This window comes from Microchirus variegatus (genome assembly GCF_963457635.1).
Source record: "Microchirus variegatus genome assembly, chromosome: 21".
Lineage (NCBI taxonomy): Eukaryota > Metazoa > Chordata > Actinopteri > Pleuronectiformes > Soleidae > Microchirus > Microchirus variegatus.
Genome location: NC_139822.1, coordinates 7,116,068 through 7,133,394, shown reverse-complemented (window position 1 = coordinate 7,133,394; position 17,327 = coordinate 7,116,068). Strand labels below are relative to the sequence as shown.

General features: G+C 40.2%; 1 protein-coding gene across 1 annotated transcript; it reads right to left on the bottom strand.

The window, feature by feature from the left end:
• Positions 1-1,059: 1,059 nt before the first annotated feature.
• Positions 1,060-10,700, bottom strand: fam110b (family with sequence similarity 110 member B; the record flags this gene model as incomplete). Its single annotated transcript, XM_083907508.1, has 3 exons — positions 10,563-10,700; positions 9,075-9,484; positions 1,060-1,963 (listed from the first exon to the last, which is right to left on the bottom strand). Exons 1-3 carry the CDS (start codon positions 10,683-10,685, stop codon positions 1,060-1,062), a joined length of 1,437 nt encoding a protein of 478 aa, XP_083763634.1. The 5' UTR covers positions 10,686-10,700.
• Positions 10,701-17,327: the final 6,627 nt, after the last annotated feature.

The following is a 17,327-nucleotide window of genomic DNA, read 5'->3' as shown; positions in this document are numbered from 1 at the left end:
GAAAAGAGTAGTCTTTGATGCTGCTGGATCATTTATGTGAATTATATTATGTAATGTGTGTTGAAAAGCTTGATGTATGAGTTAATATGTGCTTAAATGCTTGATGTGTCAACATGGTACACTCTGGACAGATCAACAGTCCATCACGGGGGCCACATATAGAGACAAACAACCATTCACACTCACACTCACACCTACAGTAAATTTACAGTGTCCAATTGACCGAATCCCCAAATCTGCATGTTTTTTGACTGCGGGAAGAAACTGAAGGAAACCCAAGCACACGCGGGGGATAACATGCAAACTCCATGTAGAAAAGCCCCTTGTTCCGACCAACTTGCTGCAAAGGCATGAGTGCCCACCACTACATCATATTTAAGGATTATTAATTAAAATCGCCAGACCTGTTAGACAAGACAAAATGTGCTCTGTAAATGCTTTGTTGTGAAGCAGTTGCTTTATGGGTTCATGGAAAGCTTAAAGCTATACTTACCTTTCTTGCATGTCTCACAGCACTTAGTAAAAATTTGAACAATGAACAACTCCGCCTCCCTCAAAGTCCCACCCTCCCACCCTCATTTTTTAATTGGTCATACTTTTATCATAATAATATGAGAATTAAATAATGATGAGTTCCAAAACCTGGTGGGATTATCTTACGTTTTAGAGTGCCATATACGCTTATTAGGAATAATTTAAGATTACAAAAGAAAAGTGTAAAAATGCAAGAAAGGTAAGTATAGCTTTAACAGTTTACTTATTCTTCAAACAAACCAACACGTTAAAACAATTTTCACAGAGAAACAGTTGTCCATGTCATATTTCAGTGTTATTTGGAGGATGAGTTCTTTTTCATCTCTTTATTTATTTTAAACTAAAATCTGTCTGTTTTCTCATCTAGCTTGGTTAAACCTGCCACCCCCTTCACCCAGCTGATTGATTTGATTTGATTTGTCAATAAATTTCAGTTAATCTTCAAGTTGACTGTGAAAACCTGTGAGACATTATTGTCCATCTATCCATTCTGTGACACAGGGCATTAGTCTGTGGTGCTCTTTCCTAAACATGCGACACTTTTTGTGTCTCTCTTGCCTGTTTGATGCTGTACAGCCACTTAATGACTCTCGCGTTTCTCTCCACAGCCGAGATACCATAGGGAACACGCTCACCGGCATCCTCCTCATCCTCACCCTCCCCGTCTGACACCCCATCATTGGAGGATCGCCGCGACTGATCACACTCAGATGAGATCATAGAGGCTGACCGGAAGTTCAGACTGACAATGTCTGAGTTGGCTCGAGTAAAGTTCTCTGGACCGACAGCCTCCAGCTCCTCGGGGTCGAGGCCGCAGTAGTTAAAAAAACGTTCTACATCAGCCCTAGCCCGGGCATATCGGTCTGACAGGTCTGATTGTGATCTGTGTAGCGAGGAGCGACGAGCCATGGATGGGCCGAGATCCAGCTCCATGTTGGGATCAATGGAAGCTTTGGAAGGCTCACCAATATCACAAGGTAGGGATTGGGGGGTGGCGTTATCGCAGGGAGACGGGGCTGGAGTTGGCCGAGGGGGAGGCAATGACAAGGAAAGAGCAGGGGGCGGGAGGGAAGCTGGGTTAGGTTTTGGAGGGAGGGGCGGAGCTGATGAGCTGCTGGATCGAGCAGTACGAAGTGGTTTGCCGTTACACAGTCGCAGGAGGTCAGAGGAGGAGTGGGAGGTGAGTAGAGGTGGTAGAGGAGAGCGAGAGCGTTCAACGGCTCCTCCCCCACCTCCTCTCTCATCCAGGACTCGTCTGCTGAGGTTGAGGTTTCCTCCCGGCAGTGGACTACGACGTCCCCCGCTGTTGACTGGCGGGACCTTCAGGGAGCGGGAGAAGGAGCGTAGAGAATGTGAGGTGCTCGGACTAGGTGCTAAATCTGGTGGCTCCTCATTTAGTGTCATTGTAGATCGGTATGTTAATGGTATCCTAGGAAGAGAAAACACAAAATGAATTAATATTACATTATAACAAGGCGGTAGGGTTGAGAGTTTACAAGCAGCGACACAGTGTGTGCTAAGGAGAAATAAATACAACATGGATGGTGACGAAAACCAAGACCCGAGCTTGTGCCGGAAAAAGGTTTGCATTCAGCTCGCCGCCTCGTGATCACAGGCTTTCAACAGTGCTGTCGCTAAATACACCAGCACCGTACACCAGCGTTGTCAGACTGCTGACGTCACGCACTTTCCCTGGTATGACATCGCGAGTCGTGCTAGTGGAAACACGAAATATGTCACTTAAGTTTGACATCTCTGTTGTGGGCTACAGAGAGATGTCAGATAGGGAACGATACAAGCAGATAAACACATTTATGAGTATCAAGAGTGCAAGATGGAGCGTCCCATGTGGCAGCCTGTTGCAGCATCTCTCTTATCTCTTATCAAGAGCAGCTTATCAGGCTATACAAGCCCTTTGAATGTTTACATTTACAGATTTACACCAGGCGCTGCACCAGCAGAGCCAGGAGGATTATAAAAGACACTCATCACCCATTCAACAGACTGTTCCAGTGGCTGCCGTCTAGCAAACGTCTCCGCTCCTGCATGGCCAAAACAGAGAGGCTGAGGTCGAGCTTCTTACCTCAGGCCATCAGGATGCTGAACTCTCAACCACCCACGTGAATACAACACACACATTTTAAATCCATATGCTGCTATATTGTACATTCTGTATGTTATTGCATCTTATTGCTTTTCATTTTATTTCTTGTGTATTATAAATATTGTTGTAAAATATTTTATATTTTATCTGGAATTTATTTTAAATTTAAATGTTATTTTATTAAAGTTCTGATAAGCCTAGTTCACACTTCGTGACTTTCAACCTGATAATATGGTCGGTAACAAGTTATTTTTGTAACATTGAATTTGATATCCTACGATAGAAAGCATGCCTCGATTTAACCTCAGAACCACTTATCTCACGATGCCAATCCCAATTGGTTGGTGCATGTGTCAGTCAGCACCAGAAAGTGACATCTACGATCGATAATGGTACATCGTTCAAAACCCTCTTCTCACCTGGAGCATATATTGCTTCACAGTCGACCCACTAGCTTAAATAATAATAATAATAATAATAATGATAATAGATTTTATTTGTAATGCACTTTACCTTTGAACAACAAATCTCAGTGCTACAGAGTAAAAGCATATAAAGTAAAAAAATATATAAAAACACAACATTACAATATTAAACAAAAATTAGCTAAATGCTTTTCTAAAAAGGTAGGTCCTTTTTTAAAAGCATCCCACAGAAAATATCGTTTCAGGAAATGTCTCGGTCGGCTGTAGTACATATGACAGAACTGTAACGTTACACCAAACACAAAGAAGAAGACATTACAGATATAACAGAAACAAAGACACAATTAATTAATTAAGTCAGAGGAAAGAAGGGGAAATAATGTATGTTTGTTTACATTTCGTGCCGTTTCCCTGTGCATATTTAGCGACTTTACAGACCCCGGGTGACTTTTTTTTTTTCCTTCTAAAAAGGAAATAGTAACAAATCTACTGACTTTCTGTCATAAACCTAAATACTTTTTGTTGGGTAAATTTTATTTATACACATTTTTAAGTGAAACAACAAAGACAAGCACATGCAGAGGACAAGAATAGATACAAATAAAAAATAGAAAATGCAAAGAAAAAACAAAAACATAAAAGTTTCACAATAACAATAGTGAGTGTAATGCAAGGTTAATGTCTTACCTAAAATGTCTGTTTTCACATCAAGAAGTGTCTCAAAAAAACAGACAATCAGTGTACAAACAGTCGCACTGCACCCCTTTGAATTGTCCCTGATCCGTACCGGCAACCCGAATCACGTGACCACGTCACAAGCTAGATTCTACTTGTAAAACACTGCCACCTGCTGATGAAGGGAGGTATTATTGAGACAAATATACGGTCTCAATACAAATGCTGGCGTTCCACAAATGTGAAATCACAATTCACAAATGCAATTTTCAATTTACACAAATGTCACGTTATTTACAAATGCACATCTCTAATCTGAAAAACACGCATTCAAATCAAGAAATACGTGTGGATCACAATCCGCACATATACAAATATCAGTGGAACAAATTTAACCGCATGGGGGGGGTCACTGTAAAGCAGAAGGTCAGAGCCGCCTGCCACCTTGGCCCCTAGCTTTTCCAAGGCAGAGGTGCACCCGGCGGGGGGCAGCCCTGTTGGTGCTTGTTCTGGTTGTTTTTTAATTATTTATTTATTTCCATAAAGAAAAAACAAATGTTTAATGTATACATCTGCATTCTGTTCCGAATAATTAGATTTTTCTGGCATATATGAATTGTTATTATTCAAGATTAATACACAGCTACCGTGTGATTAATCTGAATAAAAATTGTAATCTTTTGACAGTCCTAATTATAAGCCAAGATAACGAGCCTGGTTGGCACAGTCAATAAAATCAGAAAAGAGCTTCCCCCATGCGTAAATACGCAAATGCTGCTGTTCACAGGTGCTGAAAAGTGACAACGCATCACTCACTATCTACCAGGGCAAAAACATTCATAATCAAACAGTTTTATGGTACAATATTTTTTTTTCTTACTACGGCGCATATAAATTAATTTCTATCGAGTTATAAATGAAAAAAAGAAACAAAAGGGGCTTTTATCTGTAATTTCAAGAATGGATTAAATTTCCCTTTGTCAATTAACACATTTTCTCACTTGTTATAATTCACATTTTACTGTATTCACATTACACAGTTATTTATTTTCTATATCTATGCGCTTTTGATGGACCCACACAGTTTGCCCCAAGGAACCTTTTTTGGGTTCATGTGTTAGCATAAACATCATCGTCACAAAAACAATAAACGGATGTTTGGAATGGATTATTCAGTGGCTGAAAGAGAGCAGGACAGACACAGTAGTTGTCTGAGATGATGAAGTGACGCCAGCACCGCTCTATCTTCTTATAAGGTGAATTTTCATTAATGTCGTTAATCTACGTAACGTTAGTGTTCAGTCACATACAGGGACGTTTTTTCTTTTAATAATCCACTGTACGTTTCAGAATGTTATGTGGCTGCATTGTTATTCACTAGCTCCAGGGCCGGCACAAACGTGCTGATGTGCTTGAATCATGTATAAATGACACAGCTTTGTGTATGAAGTATTGACTGTGATGCTAATGATTTAGCAACTAGCTGAGAGTTAGAATATCATCAGCTCATTCAGGAACAGACTGATCCATCCACACTACATCACAGAGCCACTTCAATGTATTTCATTAGTGCCTGCGGCGGCAAGGCAGTTTGATTTGATATTAGAAATATGAAATATGTGTCTATATTTGATCCTTCTCTCTTAAGCATATATAGTATATTTTGTTTTTCAACAAAAACAGATGATGGAAATATAACTAAATGAGTTTAAGGACAAGAAATGATAAGAGAATAAGCCACCTGCCCCACGCCCCCATATATATATTTTTTAAGTTATTTTATTTCAAATCTTAAGAGGTTATTATGTCCAGTTTTTATGTATTGTATATGTATTGTTTTGTGTAGCAGTGTAGCTCACAATAGTACAGTCCCTATCCATTTTGTAGAAACAACATCTTATAACGTGGCTTTTAATTAATCTATTGGTTTTAGAAATGGCTCATATGAAAGCTAAACCCCTCCCAAATTATGTTTTATATATTAAAGGTGAAGTAAGTAGTTTATAGTGACATCTAGAGGAGATGCTGAAATTTACAACAAACTGCTCCTCTGCTCACCCCCTCCCTTCCCTGAGCGCTACGGTATCCTCAGCCAGTCAAATGTCGTCCTACATTGAAATGGCCATATCTCCTTCAAATATTATCCGATTCACATGTGCTAGACATCGTTGTCTTTTTCAGTGTGTCCCTCGGTAGACTTGTGACCGGTTTTGCCATGGCTGGCCACAATTGCTCATTCCTGCAGTTACTACCACAGTTACTTCTTCAGCTAAGCCCTTAGCATGCGTGGTGCAGCAGTGAATTGTGTCAAACAGTGTTTTGTTGCGTTTAATATACCGGTCTTGCAGTATACAAAAAATGAATATCAGAAAAATAATAATACCAGTTTCCGGCATGAAACGGTACACCACTCAGCACTAGCACACTTGTACTACAAGGACAGAGGGTGTCAAATGCAGAGATTAGTTCTTGCCATATAGGGAAGACGATTACAAAGCAACACCTCTCCTGCTGGGTGGTGGATGCTATTGTGTTGGCATATTTAAGTAAATGGTAAATTGTCTATATTTATATAGTGCTTTTCTAGTACGGATGACCACTCAAAGCTTCACATTCACACCCATTCTGCATGTAGACTAGCAGAGCTGGGAAATGAACCCACATCCTTCTCATTGAAAGATGACTTACTCTGTCATTGAGCTACTGTCACCCAATGAGCTGCTGTCACCAAAGTCATGGCTAATCGTCTCCAATTGGCACGTGATCGAGAGTGTGAAATATTCAAAGACATGGCCCACGGAGACTCACCTATGCCTCCCAAACAAGTCGCAGACCCCGATCTCATTTCCAGTATGATGGAAATTTAATCCAAGTCTGTGACAATTCAGCCAATCAGAGACCAAGTCGGGGAGAACGCAGCTCAACCCCGCACAGGAATACAACACAGGATCATTAGAGAGAGGAAGAGGAAGAAGGAAAAAGAGAAAAAAAACATAAAAAAGTGACACAAGCGGTACTGCTTCAGTGTTTAGCGGTCTACCTGAAGACACAAAACCAAGCTAAATTGAGCCTTTCGCTGATCATATCCAATGTGACTTCAAATAATCATATACAGTATAATGTGATCCTCCGTCGCAGCTCATACATGTAGTGTGAACTTATAGCTATAAAGACTATTTTGACTATGAATATCTGAGTACTGAATTGGTCCATTAGACAATGTTTTCTTTGAAAAATAAAAAAATAAAAAGGGGTCGTCCTATATTCTATCCTATATCCACGAATGTCAATAAATCTGCAACAATAGGTGGTGCCAAGTCAGTGTTTAACAAGTTTTTTCTTGGATGACTGCAGGATGACCCTGCGATGATCACTGACAGTGATATTTTAAAACAGTTATTGTGAAGTATACGTATGTTCATAAAATAAAATATTTGTTTACAGATCTTTTTTAAGATACTCAAACAACCACATTTTGGACAACATACTAGGACTGTAAGGATTTAACCAAAATGTAAAAATGGAGAATACTTTGATGATGATGATGATGAATGTGTTCAGTCATAAATTGTTTCTCACACTCACACAGGGAGAAAATGTAAACTCTTTGTAGAAAGGCCCTTGTTCCAACCAGGGCTCGAACCATTTCAGACAATATTCATAAACAGATAATAAACATCTAATCGTTTGATGGACTAAAAGCTACTGTTAACTCATGGTTGCATAATTTCACTCATCGCAAGTTCCTGCTAGCATATCATACCTGAGATGGAGGGGAACACAGGAGAGGTGGTTTGAGCTAAGCTGTTGAAAAGCATGCATTTGTTGGACTGAACGTGGTGGACTTATATTCGGACCACTACCACTTTTAATTTATCTATAGGCTAGGAATGGCTTCCACTCGCACAACAAAGAAATGATATTTTCTATTTCTATTTTTCATTGTAATGTGTGATGAATCCTTATCATCTCCTGCTTCCTCCCACAATCCAAATATTGGACAGATGTGAAAGGAGAAGAATTCATCCCCTATGTCTCCTTAGAGCCACTGTTAGTGAAAAGGTGTTATGATCCATATTTGAGGAACAGCCTACTTACTTGGCGTCCTCTGAACTCAAATTTAATCATAAACCAAACATTATTCAACAGCCTTCACTGAGTTAATTAATTTGAGGCCACATAATATTTATACAATAATGTCACCTAATAATTTATATTTTTTTCAGACCAGTGAAAATGCATGATAAGAAGATCGTAAGACTTTGGTACTGCATGCAATGCTCAGATATTTAATTTTGTTAAAAAAAAATTTCCCCATCTATAATCTAAGTGGAATAAAACTACATGATGCATTCTATTATTACTATCCACAGTTCTGTTTTTAAATCCATTTTCAAAATGTCTCATCATATCATACCATAACATACCAATATCAATCAGCAATAGATACATGAATAATTATTAAGGATGAGCTGATATGATACTCAGGATCAGTCCGATACTGGTCAAAATCACTGGATCCAATGTCGGGAATAGAAAAATACTAAATCTAATACCATCCAAAAATTATGTATATTTCATGTTTCTTTATGGACAAATTGTCAATAAAAATCAGCAACAGCATTTTTGCTGAATCCTGTTTGGATTTATTAATTCTTCTTTATGGGAGCAGAGTCATTCTTTAACAGCTGGAGAATTATATTAGTAAAATTACTTGAAATTGCTGGCACAAATGTGTTAATGGCTTATTGGACACAAAAAAGTGGCATTGTGCTACCCCTAATAATTATTACAAGCATGAATCCATAACGTGTTTGATAAACAATTATGTTTTTGTTAAAACCTTTTTTCATTTTCAGATAGTGAATAAAGTTGACTGGAAAATAAATTGGGTGAAATTGGGTGTGGAAAAGCTTGAAATAATAGGCTAAACTGCAGATACGTCCCGTCTCTCCTCTCATTAAAGATCTGCCCTTAAAAAAAACAATTACAGACTGCCTAACAACTGCTAGAAGCAGGAAAAGAGAGCACTGTGAAACTTAAATCAAACATTGTATATGAATCGTCTGTGGGGAAAACACTGAACATTGTTCATGTGTAGTAATGAACCCCGCGGTTAGGCAGGTCAGCAGGTCATTTAACAAAATGATTGCTTGTGTTCATAACAGTATTGTGAGGGCTATAGACAACTTTATTATTGTTGGCTATCAGGACATTAAGATTATTTCATCAAATAAGATTAAAAAAAAGTGTTTTAGAAACCACTTAGGGACCACAACTTTAAATGTTAACCACCAGCAGTTTACACATTAAAGAGTTAAAGGAAACAAGTTTACCCTGATGGTGCCCAGCTCCTGGTCATCCCCCCTGATGACCTCTTCATAACAGCACTTTTAGCTCCACCTCCTAGTCCTTCAGATCCTGCTCCAGAGGACGATGAGTTTAGCAGATTTTTCAAGATCTCAAGGTTTAAATTCTCCCGTTTGCTGCTGCTACAGCTTGTTGCACATGTGTCTGATTTGGCATTGTTATTGGAAGCTTTAAAAGCTATCCCGCCTCCATTTCCACCTCCACTAATTCCAGAGCCTCTCTTGGACAGCAAGGTGTGGCAGATGGGAGGCTTGGCCAGCACAGGTGGTTTGATTGGCTCCTGCCTGGCATTGATGACTTCCTGGCTCTTGACGTACTTGGCTTTATCGGCTTCTAGTCTCTCTACAGCACTGAGGCGTTTCGGATTGGGTTCCACCTGAGAACAGATTCAACACAAATAAATACAACACCATGTATTCTATTGTATCCTTTAGAGCCTGGCTAAAACCTTTAATTATGTATACAATGGACAGTACAATATAGACAGGCGCGTGCTGTTCGCAAAAACTACGGCCAGCACGCGTGCATATACCTCAAGATGTGAGTACACGGTGGAACGGCACCTATTAAATGCTGGAGTCTTTTGCGTAAAAGCGAAACTTGGCTGCAGCGCATCGCGGATTATGAACTCCCCGTGACAGAACTCTCTTCTGTCCCTCTCGCCATTTGAGCAGTTAACTAAAGAGATCAGCTCATCTGATGCATCTGTTATTCCCTTTATTACAGCGCTAAAGCGTCTTCTAAAGAAAGAATGAGACCACGGCGTGAAAACAATAAAAAGTGCGCTCTTCAGAATCTGTCAACACATTTTCTAAGATCTACTTGGATCCGCTGTATTTTCTCGCGACTGCACTCATACATAAAGATCATTATGTATGTGTCATATGGATTTGTGGATAAAACTGCGCATAGAGAAATCCATCCACCCATTCTGCGTTGGATGTGAATGATCCGCGTACAGCGGCGCACAATGCAGGAGAGTGAAGAGCAGAGTCAGCAGGGGCGGTGTGCAGAAAAAAAAAGGCCCTCACCAGATGACGGGCACCCTCTATAATTGCAATGCCTTGACTTTAGTGATGTCAGTACACACAGTACCAGCCAAAACAACTAAATTAGATTAAAAAAACAAACGAAAATAAATAAATGTTACAAAATTGGGGTGAGATTTCAGTCTGAAACACCACGGCTGAGGAGAGCTTCAGTGAGGAGAGATTCTATCAGATCGTTTCCAGCAAATAGGAGGTTTTTGATGTATGTAAAAAGACCTCCATAACTCACATATATGTGCAATAGGACCACTCTATGGCCGTTTTAAGGCGGTAGGTACTATTAATGTAGTACTACTATTATATGATATCAGTCATATTGGCATACCGTGGCGTGTTTGCCAATATCCAATCATACATTTTAAAGCTAATATCTGCACACACACAGATTACACATTATAACAATACCTGTCTCCTGAAGTAGTCTGGGCCCTTGTTGAGGATGCGGAGGGGTACAGCAGAACCAAAGGCCGTTGCGGAGCCAGTAGCCTTGCTATCTGGCAAGTCTGGAGGCAGTGTCTCTGTCGGCATGGCAACAAGGCGACTGGGGTGGCCGGCCGTGATAGCAGCAGGTGCAGGTGGGTTGACAGAGGGTGGGGGAACAGGAGGACCCCCAAAACATGAAGACGAAAGGTGAAGAAGAGAAAGTCTAAAATGAGATGAAACCCCGCAACTGAGCCAGACTCTGGACTGAAGAGCTGCAAGGGTATTACAGTCAAATACTACTGCATTTCGAGTAGCTTTCCGTTAGCAGCTCTGACTTCACTGGTCTTTACTGAGAAGTCTTGACTGGTCTGTGATTCTTAGGTTTGGATCCAATCACAATGGACAGGAATAATTGAGAGGTGAGAGTAAGGTAATGGAAAGTAAGTAAAAGAGTGGTGAGGATGAGTGGTTTGGCAGGGCCCGAGGAAAAGCAGAGGTTGATGGGAAATAAAAAACAACCACCTCTTGACTGCAGCTTCAGCTCTCACAGAATGACCACGGAATTGGAAATCTGCAAACAACGAGAAAGAGAGAGGGGCAGGGAGTCAGACAAAGCAGCTTCTACAAACTCTGAGTCTAACCCTGAACTCTGAGTTGCTCTACTCTGAGATAGGAAACTCTGAGTTTTCCGTTCCACAACAGCTGATTTGAGTTAGTTTGTTCAACTCGGAGTAGTTACGCCCGGAGTATAAAAAAACATCATCAATGGAGCCCCGATTCGACGAGTCACCATGGCAACGGGGAAGCGGAGGGTGACGTTCTTCACCCACTGGAGTTGGAAAATATAAATGTACTCATATGGTGAGTTTGAGCATGTTTTAGAAGGAAGTGTAACACCACTGCAGCAGCAAAAGAGAGGGAGACGGCGTGGGAGAACACTGCTGCTTTTCACACACATAAATGACTTCTCATTTATATCATGTTCAAGTGCTCTGCATCTCCGACGTTGTATAAGAAAACTCCCATTTGCAAAAAAAATTTCTGCTGGGATGTGAAAGCATGACTCCGGTTGTTAATGTTGAAATGTAAGGACCGATTAGGTTGTGTATGCAAATGATGGACTGTGACGTGAAACGGTACCGCTCAAAAAGATAAGTGTCTGGAAATGCAAGGACATCTATGCGCGGTCTGATAATCCTCTCCTGACGAATATTTAATTCTCTGCGCAGTAGTGCTGCACCTTCATCCACGGGATCACTGTCAAAGGGACATGCCATGGTAGTGAAAATAGTCGCCACCTAATATAACTTCTACTGTTGAAGGCAGAACAGACGGCAGAACTTTACTATAGTGTTGTGTCGGTCACGAAAGATTTGTTCGAAAGAACTGATCTTTTGAGTGAACAAACTGACTGGGATCACTTCACGAATTCATTCAGTTCCTTTCTTAGTTCAGTTGAGCTCAGCGGCGAGCGTGGCGGCCCGGGAGTGGAACTGCCGTGTTTCTGTGAATCACTCGTGAAGTCGTTCGCCGACGCCGTCACTCACTCGTGAATCTTTGGCAAGCGACGCCAGTCAACGTTTGCCGAGTGGAGAGGGAGCGACTAGTAAGAAGAACTGTGTCTGCCGCTCTCACTCACTCCTGGCTGTCACTCACTGACTCACTATAACGTAATACATTATATAAATAAAATACATACATACATACATAAGATAAAATACATTGATACTTTTAATTTTTATTTAAGGATTATTGTTTCTCAATATCCATACTTGTGCATACTTGTCCGTACTTGCGTACTCCAGTACTTGTGAAAACGTCATCAGAATTTTAGATTTATATTAAAGTTGCACTGTCATTGTGTATGTATTTAAATATAATGGAAAGTATAATATACTGTCCATTATATTTAAACACATATATATACACACATAGATATATTACATGTATGTGTGTATATATGTGTGTGTGTGTATATATATGTATATATATATATACATATATATACATATATATATATATATATATATACGGTATATACTATACATATATATAAGTCTAAAATATATATTACTCTTCACTGCTCAAATGTATCTATTTTCCACATGGTACTGTTTATTTAAAAAAAATTAATGAATACATTAAGTAAAATATTTAAAATGTGAAAATAACAACAATATATATAAAAGTATTTTATATGTTCATTCATCAACACTGTAGGTGGCGGTAATGAGGCTTAGGTGCTTGGCACCACCCGCCATTCAAACAGTAGAACAAGGAAGTACATCGCTTTTCCAACCGAAGAGATCGTACTCGTGTACTACCGTACTTGGCGAGTATGTACTCCAGTCGTACTTCTCAAGTAAGTACTTCCCAAGTATGCGAGTACGTACGCGAACGTACTGCACTCAGGGAGGACGTGAGTCACGTGACGGGGCACTAGGCTCCTGCTAAGCACTGAACGATTCCGTGAACGAATCTTTTGAACGAATCATTTTAATGAACGGATTCCAGGGATTCAGTACACTCAAATGAACGTTCCCGTTCCCATCACTACTATACTACGCCAAAACTCTGCTGACTGAATGAATGAGAAAATCAAATAGTGTGTGGCTTAAAGAGGGCGAGAGACAGAGAGATAAACTCCAGGTTTGTTGAGAAAAACCTGGTCCTGACCAGGTTAGGTTCATAGAGTATGTTACCATGGTAACTGACCGAGAGCTTAAGTTACCTCTCACTGTGAAACCGGCTAGAGCAGGGGTCTGCAACCTGCGGCTCTGGAGCCACATGTGGCTCTTCAGCCACTCTGCAGTGGCTCATTGTAGCTTTAGAGATCGAGGCGACAAATAAAAGTCTTTTAATATCTTGTGCGTCACCTCCAACGTTGAATGCAATGTTCAGTAGACGTTTGGATGCGTCCTGTTAATTTAATGAAACAATGGAAGAACCAGGTCTACGGGGTCCAGAGGTTGGGTATAAACTGAACATGTTGTAGTTCTTAAAGGTGAAATAAGTAGTTTATAGTGCCATCTAGAGGAGAGGCTGAAATTTACAACAAAGACCTGCTGCTCTGCTCACCCCCTCCCTTCCCTGAGCGCTACGGTATCCTCAGCCGGTCAAATGTCGTCCTCGTCGTCTTTCTCCGTGTCAGCAGATGAGGTTCGTGAGGCGAGGGAGAGGGCGGAGCTACCGCGGCCGTAGCAGACGAAGCGGAGAGAGAGTGGAGGCGGGACTTCCGCTACAAGTAAAGAGACGCTTGTTTTGTTCTCTCGCGTTTGTCCTTACAGGCTCCGGTAGAAACATGGCGTCTCGCTGCCAACAGTGGCTATGCAACCGCGGCCCGCGGTCATGTTATTTTACATGACTTTTTGAAACACTACGAAAATGAAACAAAAACTATTATACAGCGACTAGACAATGCAGGAGCACATAATATGTATAAAAAAGTGGATTTTGGGTTATATAAACCCATAAATACTACATATTGTACCTTTAAATGTCATAAATGAAAGAGACTATTAAAATTGTATATAGTATGTCTGTATAAAAACCTTTATACATGTTATTATCTTCATTTTGTGGGGTTTTTTTTGCGCCTCCAAATGAATTTTATTTGGGTGGAGAGGCGACAAAAATGGCTCTTTTCATCCTAAAGGTTTACCGACCCCTGGTCTAGAGTTATTACACCTCTATCTCTGGTTTTGACTTACCTCCCTTTGTGAAACGGAAAACTCAAGAGTTTTCACTTTGTGAATCGGTCCCCTGGAGTAGACTATAGGAGCTGCTGCTGCTGCTGCTCATCAGTTCTTCCCTCCACACCTATGATAACTACACCTGCGTAGGGCGCCTGTGGTGCTGCAACGCAATGCCAAAGCCGCACCAGCAGTGGGACCACAGCGCGGAATGTGGTGTCCCTGCGCCGCGACACAGCCACATGCACAGCTGTGTTTATGTCTGTGACCCAGCAGCAGAGAGCAGCATCCCTGTGCAGCTCACCACCACCTCAGTAACGGGGGTCTGAGCTTCTGTCTTGCCTCACCAGTAAACAGCCGAACAATAGCCATATTTTCGACACGACTCCAAATGAGAAGAAAATGACTGCTTTTTACGTCCGCGGCGTAAATAACCTTGTTGCTGTTTACATGCGGCGAGCAGCCCGTTTGTCATTACAGCTGAGGAGGTTGGTTGTCCTTACCTTGTAATTCCGCTCAAGCAAACAAAGGATGCTGCAGCGGTTTCTCTCCGTTAGGTCGGTGCGTCTTTAGGGCCCTACAGCATCCTGTTCCCTGCCAGCAAGTACTACTGTCCTCGCGCACAGCAACAAGGCTGCATTTCCGCTTCCCCGCTTCCACAATAAAAGCCCAAAGTTGTCGACGATTTACTTCCATTAATTGAATTGAATTGAATTGAATGACTTTATTCCTCCCCCGGGGGGGAAACACACATTTACAACAGCTCAGTTAAGGCGACAAGAGGTGCAGAAATGTGCAAGGGCATAATAAGTAAGAAGAAAGACAACGTAAAGATAAGAGTAAAAATAGGGTAAAAAATAAAATACAATATGGTAAACAAATCACACTCTAAATATAAGTAAGACTCTAATATAATAAAATACAATAAGGTAAAAATACGCTCTAATATAAGTAAAAAGAAGTAAAATGTAAGATAGAGTAAGAAATAGAATAAAATAAAATACAATATGCTCTAATATAAGTAAAAAGAAGTAAAATGTAAGATAAGAGTAAAAAATAGAATAAAATTATTAATTTGACTGTTTCAGCTTCGACACAGTTTTAATTCAGGGATTGCTGTAATGTGTAGTATAAAAGCGGGGATGTTTAAAGGGGACTTTATGATTCACGTGGATTGAGAATCAAAATCACCCCCAATATAGTCATATAGCCATGAATATGAAATTATATTTTAGCAAACCATATTTGTGTTTCATGTCCAGAGACTGGTGGACACAGATGGGTCTCAAACGATTTATTTTGGGTCGCTAAAATAAAGTTGTAGACTTATTTCCCCAACTTCTTTTTCCTTAACATCGATTAAATAATATTTATTTATCTTTTTTTTTTAGTTTTTTTTTAAATTTCCATCATGTTGTCATGATTTATATTATGAACGGACCCATTACTAAATCATACCATTAGAGTTTGAGGATAATCCACACACTTTTTGGAGATGGATAGGAAACTAAATAAGAAAATGTATTACAATAAAAACAATAATTTTACAAATGAAGCATCACTTACAAATTCCAAGTTAACATCCGGTCAGTTGTTGCGATGGGGAAACTTGGACCTTTTTATTTTTTAAACATGAGCAATTAAAACTTATGATCATTTAGTGGTTAACCCTAAACCCTTTAAATAAATAAATAAAAAGGCTGTCCACAAGGGGACATCCCTCCATTACAATGTAACACGTCACTGTAATCAGATTACATTTGTCTGTCACGCAGTAATGTAACGTGTTACTTCTAACAACGTCAGTAATCGATTACAATTATGAATCAAATAATGATCTTGTTAAATCTTGTTTAACAAGATTCTTGTATTAAAAATGTAATGGATTACTTTTTCAGTAACTACCCCAACACTGGCAACCAAAGGCTAATGTTAGGAGAACGTTAGGAAATGTCTATGACAACCATCAGCGTACTACTTAGGGAAAAATTTCAGGTAATTGCAAAAAAAAATGGAGAAACAAAAATTGAAAACCAGGAAGTCGTGTTTAAAATCATTTGGCTCACGATAGTTTAAGGCAGGGGTCTGCAACCTTTGGGATGAAAAGAGCCATTTTTGTTGCCATCTCCACCCAAATAAAATTCATTTGGAGCCGCAAAAAACCTCACAAAATGAAGATAATAACACGTATAAAGGTTTTTATACAGACAAATTATATACAACAGTAATAGTCTCTTTCATTTATGACATTTAAGAACTACAACATGTTCAGTTTATACCCAACCTCTAGACCCCGTAGACCTGGTTCTGCCATTGTTTCATTGTTTGTGGCAAATTAAAGAAATTCAAATGAACCCACTTTGAAATAAATGAAGCAAATATTTTGGATTGTATGTTGTTTGTGCTCGAGAAAACGGTATGTGGATCCAAAGATGGACAGGACACCAAACGTGTACTGGATATTGCATTTTACGCCGACGTTGGATGTGACGCACAAGATATTGAAAGAATTATTTGTCGCCTTGATCTCTAAAGCTACAAGGAGCCACTGCAGAGGGTGCTGAAGAGCCACATGTGGCTCCAGAGCCGCAGGTTGCAGACCCCTGGTTTAAGGAGACATCGCTTTGCTCAAGCATTTGGAACCGCGAGTACCTTTTACTTTGAAGGTGAAAGTCACAGTTCCCAGTTCCGCTGGCTGTATTGACGCAGCTGCCAATAGCGTTGACGCAGCAGCTTAGCAGCAGTTCGACACAGACACAGAGTGAGAGCAGCGGGAGTGCAGACTGTGGCTTAGTGCTGTGTGTCTACATTTGACAACTGTGCTCATGTACACATATCTGACACGTGCACTCTATGTGTTAGCTCATACACTACTTCAACCGCTTTGTATTTTGATGTAAAGTGAGTTAATCTGATAGTTGCAGGCAGTTCTCCCCTATGACCAAAAATGGAGCGCTCCACTTTTTAAAGGGCCAGTGCGTGTCTTGCCTTTGACAGATAGCGATCAGATGGACCAAGCAGTTCTCTAGACAATGAATTTCCAAGTTATTAGTTT